Below are 6,617 nucleotides of genomic sequence, written 5' to 3' on the forward strand. Positions count from 1 at the left end.
GACTGATAAATTGCATAAATTATCGGATAGGATACAACTTTGAATGAAGATAAATGCAAAAAACCTGATCTCCAATATAATACTTTATATTTTAAAGTATATATATATAGTATATACTCTCATTTTCACTTCCAAAAGATTCTATTAATTGATGAAAACAACAATAATTTTTCAAGGTCCTTCAAGAGATCATGTTCTTTGATTTTCAGTTTTTACTAGATGGAAGTCCTTGAAATTAACATCTACAATATTTCTTTTTTAATTAAAGTAATAAATAGCCAATCAATATTTTCTGTTAGTACATTTCTTTATCTCTTTATAACGCAAAAAATATATAATAAATTATTAAATCGTAACAGATATAATTGCAGTCTTCCAGCTTCCTGTCTGTCGCTAGTTGTACATTTTTTATATATATGATCAACGGCTATGTGGCAGATTATTTGCTTTCGCAATCTGTTACAAAAGTAACATAAGACAAATTTTGTCAAATCGAAGATTATCGAGAAAACAAATAGAAATAAAGAGCATGGTACGTATTTCAATTATCGCGTACGTCTTCTGCTCCAATTTCCGTATAAATTAAATATAAAAAATTTTGCGTAATTCATTACATTACATATTATTTTCTTTAACGCAAGGATCATGAATGCATTTATATATTTGCAAACCGGGCAATACGTGCATAAATCTGTTTATTTAATAATTTATTACCCGGTTTTGTAATTAAACATATTTTGTAATAAAAGACATATGTAATATTTTCTAATGCAATTCTACGTGTAAAAATTATATATAAACTATATTGCAATTTCGTAAAATTAATTAGTGTTATTTGTTAATTAAATTTTTTTACTACATAGTTAAGTGTATAAATGTACAAAGTTATTATAATGATTTATCCTTGAAATAATCAAGAGAAAAAATTTTGAGTACAATATATTTCACAATATGTATTGAAAAATACTCGCCTTGTAACATAACATTACGTTATAAAGGCAAAAATTAATTAATATAGCGTAGAAATAAAATTTTTTTTGTTAAATTTGCTAGTCTTGTCACTTTTAACGAACTGAGCATTAACATGTTGAACATATACAACTCTATTTAGACTTACGAGCTGTATTGTGCGTTTATACTTTGGTATCGCAAATAAACAGATTTTCTAGAAAAATAATTTTGTCGAGGTTTTTCCAAACCCGACAGAATATTAAAAGAGGATTCATAAATTTAAAAAATACATAGAAAATATATTTATTAAAGGGCAATAAGGTAGAATCGTTACATAATTATTTCGACGTACATGCGCGGCAAAGTCTTGCCACCAGAGCGTGTAACTGTAATAAACTGTTAATACCTTCTACTATTCCCATATGTGTTAGTCCAATTTCCTGAAAATATAAAAAATATTTATAAAGTATATAAAAATGAATATAATATTGTACGTCAACATAAATTAAAGCTATAGCATGCAATTTTTACCTTAACAAATTTCAATTTTAATCTCTCGTCCATAGTATGATTTTTACAAACTTTAAATACGTTACTAATTATGTCTTCCGCAGAATAACCCATTTTCCAGAAATGATCCATTACCTGTAATAAGTATAACTTGTAGATCTGACATAATATATGTATATCTGAATAAGCACATATATTACTATCTTTAAATGCTTGTATTTTACCGAGCATGCTTTAGAAACCTCTCCCTTTATGCAATCATCCAACATATCTTTGACAATCAAAGGATGAGGCTCGTCACAGACTTTAAATACATTTTCTGCATTTACATGATTAAATCCATTGTACGTAGATTGCAGATTATTTAGAGCTTGCCTCATGTCACCTTGAGCTGTAAATATTATCGCTTCCATGCCGTCATCTGTATAAGAAACCTGCAAAACAGTAAGGTATAAGTAATTTTGTAAGTCAAATTAAAATTTTCGTTTATATTATTTTAATTACATTCTCTTTTACGCAGACTTCAAGAACTTTGGCTAAGACTTCAGCATCCGTTAACTTTCCATATCTTAACATAGCACATCTTGATTGTATAGGTTCAATAATCTCCTCCGTATTGTTGCACGCTAGAGCAAATCTAGTTGTGTGGCTGTAAATTTCCATTGTTCGGCGTAACGCTTGTTGCGCGCCATCAGTCATACTGTCAGCCTCATCTAAAATAATGATTTTATGCTTTCCTTTTGAAAGATTCACCTGCAAGTTAAAACAATCATATTCAAAATTTCTGAAATTTAAAGAAAAAACTCCAGTATCTTACACAGTATCTGTACCTTTTTCTGAGCAAACATTTTTATTTTATTTCTAACTACATCTATTCCTCTTTCATTCGAAGCATTTAATTCAAGTACAGCTTCTTTGAATGCTGGTCCCAATAAGGTACGAGCCAAACATAAAATCGTGGTAGTTTTGCCCACTCCAGGTGGACCGGCGATAATAATATTTGGAGTATTTCCATGCTGAGCAAAAACAGATAATCTTGATACAGTATCCTCGTTGCCAACAATATCAGAAAAGACCTGAGGCCGATATTTCTCAATCCTAAATGAAAACAACTAATAATATTTTCATATTTAAATAATTAATAATGTTGTTATATTTCTAACTACTGATATTATAAATATTACTAATATTATAATTGATAACATTCTTATGTGTTTACATTATTTACAGTATAACTGAAGGAATCTTTATGCAACTAATCAATACTGCTATCTATATAAAATATTAGATTTATTCTTTTTTTAGCTGAACTTCTTGTATAATTCATCTTCTCCTTTTTTTCTCCAAAGACAGAAAGAAAAAATAAACCATGCAAGAAGTTCAGCTAAAAAGAACAGAGAGACCTATTATGTATTATGCTTTCAACATATAAACGTCCAAACATATAAACTAAATACCAATTCAAAATGAATTAGAATATTCTTTTAGAATTTAATTGTGTTTTTCAAACTACCTCTATTCAGATTTAAATATGCTACTTTATTTAAAATTGCAAGATCTAGGAAGACAAAAGATAACCTAAACTCAAGCAATAACACGGCAATCGAAGACTAGAAATTAAACATTCCGTTACAGAAATAAAGCGTACCACGGTAAATTTGCAGATTTGCCATCTTTCTCTTTGATCTTCACGTTACTGTTGCTTGTGGACGGTAAAATGTGCATCTCACAATCAGTCTCCATGGGTTCATCTTCGTCAACACCGTTACCTGCCATCTTCGAATTCACACTGGCTACGCGGGAAATACTCGATAGTTACAATCATGGAGTAAGAAAATATAGCCAGAGAAGGAATACAACATTTCAGACAATCAGATAATTTACACAAATATCAAATATAAATGAATTTATGATTAGATGATTAATACAAATATTTATTACTAATCAGACATATACAGCGTAAAAAAAATAAAGATGTTATAGTTAAAATATTTTTGCACATGTAATTTTTATTTTTCTATAACATCTTTAATTTTTCATCTTTGTATGTACATTATACATTTATAAATCAATATACCTATTTATTTAAGAATCATAAATTAATTAAATGATAGAAAAATCAAGATTGATGATAGCTGCCTTAAATATTATTTCTCGCAATTAACGTATCAGTACAATTTTTATGTCTATCGGATACATAGCAATACATCAAAGTTTTTCATAAACAATGAAAAGCTTTTGCAAAGCAGACTCTTATATCGAGATGGCTGTAGCTCTGACAGCAGCGCTCAACAAAGGATTCGGATCCGGCTCTTCTGTCAGAATGTTAACTTTGGCCCATCCACGTTGTTTGTTACTTTGTCGCAATGCATCAATAACAGCTTGTACGTACAGGCCATCTTCGAATGTAGAAGCGGAAAACACTGGTTCTTTAATCCATCCTCTTTTATCCTCCACAGATTGAAAGGCTTCTCTTAACGCCGCAATCATCTTCCTGAGTCCTTTGATGTAAGGCCTAGGTATGGAGTCCGCAATCGGTAAGGATATTCCTTGCAAGTCGTCTGTGTCACGATACAGGATTTCCTCTTGTTCACCGCGACATCCATATAAATCTCCACCTCGAACAACCAGATGATTTCCACCTCCGCATATCAGCACCTCTTGGGAGAGCTGACCTTGCAAGTGATTGCTTAGAGTAGCCGTTACCAAGGTACCACCACTCAACTCCATTTGAAAGCTACAGAAATCTGGTGACGTGACATGTCTGATCCCATTAATATACTTGGTTGTTTGAGTAAACGTTCTCACAACAGCGTGCACCCTTGAAGCTCGTTGACCCATCAAATGAAAAATCAAATCTATAACATGACTGCCTACCAACGCCAAGATTCCTCCACCCATTGTGTCATCACACAACCAATCATATCCTGAAATAATTAACAAACAAATTGCAATTTAAATACTAATCCAATATTTTATGCAAATTCTTTAATTAATTATACAAAATATAAGAATTATATTTTCCGAATTTCTCCATTATATATATCTATATATAAAAGAAAATATTTTATAATAAAAAAACAATAACTTTTACATGTTAATTTATTATAAATTAGTTTAGTTTAAAAAAATATCTTTCGTTTTTAACTTTGATTAAAATTTTTAACAAATGTAAAATTTTTATATTATTTCTTTACTTCAAAAGAAGTCACAAAAAATTAAGTTTTTCGAGAGAGAGAAAGGGAAAACTATTTCTTAATTTAACAAAAAATTATTGACTAATCTCAAATAATATCAGTAAAAAGAGAAATATACTCTCAGAAACAAGCAAATGTCATTTTTGCTATTTTATCATATCCTTTAAAAATTGTCCATTTGAGTTGTGACAATTGTAGACATTCTATAAAATTATAATAAATACAAAACAATTCATCAAAGTGAAATAATTCGGAATATCATCAACAGTTCATATCTATCTTTATCAGCTAAAGTGATTAAATTTCAAATAAAATAATTTCTTATATTAATTTAAGTATGTGAAAAGTCTTGCATTTGATTTCTCTGTGTTTACCATTGTGCAATAAACTGCCCATGTGTACTCGGACTTCTATGACTGTTACAGGTCCACCCAAATATCCATCTTCCAATGCTTTCTTCATGTGCACAAAGGCTGGTAAAAATCTTAGACTGTGATTGACTATACTGATCAACGAAGGATAATACTGCGCAGCCCGTACCATCTTCAAGGCCTCACTTTGGCTCAAACCTGCAGGCTTATCACATACGACGTGTTTTCCTATGCCTAGAGCTTTGACAGCGATCTGGGAATGCAAGCTTGGCGAGCACATTATGAAGATCAAGTCCACGTCCTTCCTCAGAAGAACATCGTCTATGCGACTTGTGTGAAACGGTATTTGGAGATCGTTTGCTACCTCCGAGACCTCTGCCAGCGTACGACCCCATATAGCCTCGATTCTGAAGCCCTTCTCTCTCAAGAAGGGTATAATAATCCTGACGATGCTGCCTGTGCCAAACACTCCGATGCCGGGTAACGTCATCTTGAACGCGTGAAGACACGTTCGTTCCTTTCCCTTTAATTCTCCACTTAAACTTAACTTATGGCACGACGACAGCAGGCTCCACTCTTATTTTTAGCAATGAATTGAATGAATAAGAGTGTCCCGTAGTTTATTTTCAGTTTTGCTTGATATTTAGTCACGCTTCTTCATTTTCGGACTGTAGAATTTAAATGTAGGTCACGTATTAGCGAATTTGTTTACGACGGCAGTGGTGAATCATATGGCGTAAAGTCACTAGATCTATAAAGTAACGCAATTGTCCGCCATTTTGGCTCCATAACGTGGCAATTTCAAATGACACTTTTATATGAATTAATATTACAAAGAAGGAAAAACAAATAAATACTAAAAATGAAATATAAAATATATTTTATTAGTTTTTCTCACATGTAGTACTATTTTTTCCGTAATATTTATAATTTATCACCGATTTCTTCACATTGCGACACTACGACTAGAAGAAGGAATAGCTTTGATAATGTTATCACAGTCTGTTTTTAAAACAAAATGTATACGTGAAATAACAAATATTTTTAGTAGTTTATATATAATATTATGACATGCAGGAATAAAATCCGTCGAATACATTTGTAAACATTTATTGACTAATTCTATAGGTTTTAACTTATTAATAAGTCAATCTTATAATAAGTCAAACTTATAATAAATCAATCTCATATTGCCGAAATAATATTTCGTATTTATATATGATATTATACACATTCATAGTAGGAAAATATAATACATTTTTCTTATATTCTCTTAATTTGGTGAAAAGACTTAAATTATTATTATTGACATCATTCGAATTTGTATCATATTGCAGACCAGGTTTTGTGGACATTTCATCTATAAGTAGTATTGCATGTTTTTCTTCTGATTTAAATGTCTCTATCTAAAATAGCATAACAAAATACATCATAAGCATTACAATAAAATATGCATATATATATATATAATACTTTTATTTATATTGAGCTGATTCGATGAAAGTAATTTCAGTTAAAATGTACAATATTTATATAAAAATAAATAAATGTGTATATATATATATATATATATATATATATATATATA

The 6,617-nt window shown here is 30.3% G+C and overlaps 2 protein-coding genes across 2 annotated transcripts; both read right to left on the reverse strand.

Annotated features, from left to right (window-relative positions):
* Positions 1-1,289: 1,289 nt before the first annotated feature.
* RfC4 (replication factor C subunit RfC4) lies at positions 1,290-3,237 on the reverse strand. The gene is made up of 6 exons (XM_018509493.1): positions 3,110-3,237; positions 2,292-2,559; positions 1,966-2,214; positions 1,686-1,895; positions 1,483-1,596; positions 1,290-1,391 (listed from the first exon to the last, which is right to left on the reverse strand). Exons 1-6 carry the CDS (start codon positions 3,235-3,237, stop codon positions 1,290-1,292), a joined length of 1,071 nt encoding a protein of 356 aa, XP_018364995.1.
* Positions 3,238-3,601: 364 nt separating this feature from the next.
* On the reverse strand, positions 3,602-5,760 carry LOC108762472 (glucose-fructose oxidoreductase domain-containing protein 1). The gene is made up of 2 exons (XM_018509490.1): positions 5,033-5,760; positions 3,602-4,388 (listed from the first exon to the last, which is right to left on the reverse strand). Exons 1-2 carry the CDS (start codon positions 5,517-5,519, stop codon positions 3,715-3,717), a joined length of 1,161 nt encoding a protein of 386 aa, XP_018364992.1. The 5' UTR covers positions 5,520-5,760; the 3' UTR covers positions 3,602-3,714.
* Positions 5,761-6,617: the final 857 nt, after the last annotated feature.

This window comes from Trachymyrmex cornetzi, unplaced genomic scaffold (assembly GCF_001594075.2).
Source record: "Trachymyrmex cornetzi isolate Tcor2-1 unplaced genomic scaffold, Tcor1.1 scaffold30, whole genome shotgun sequence".
NCBI classification, from domain to species: domain Eukaryota; kingdom Metazoa; phylum Arthropoda; class Insecta; order Hymenoptera; family Formicidae; genus Trachymyrmex; species Trachymyrmex cornetzi.

Bases quoted from the DNA above. Each gene is read 5' to 3' on its own strand.
- RfC4 (XM_018509493.1), bottom strand. From the start codon at position 3,237: ATGGCAGGTAACGGTGTTGACGAAGATGAACCCATGGAGACTGATTGT. The intron at 1,896-1,965 runs GTAATTAAAATA...ACTGTTTTGCAG, and splicing joins AAGTCTGCGTAAAAGAGAAT to GTTTCTTATACAGATGACGG. The intron at 1,392-1,482 runs GTAAAAATTGCA...TTATATTTTCAG, and splicing joins TAAAATTGAAATTTGTTAAG to GAAATTGGACTAACACATAT.
- LOC108762472 (XM_018509490.1), bottom strand. From the start codon at position 5,519: ATGACGTTACCCGGCATCGGAGTGTTTGGCACAGGCAGCATCGTCAGG. The intron at 4,389-5,032 runs GTAAACACAGAG...TAATTATTTCAG, and splicing joins GGGCAGTTTATTGCACAATG to GATATGATTGGTTGTGTGAT.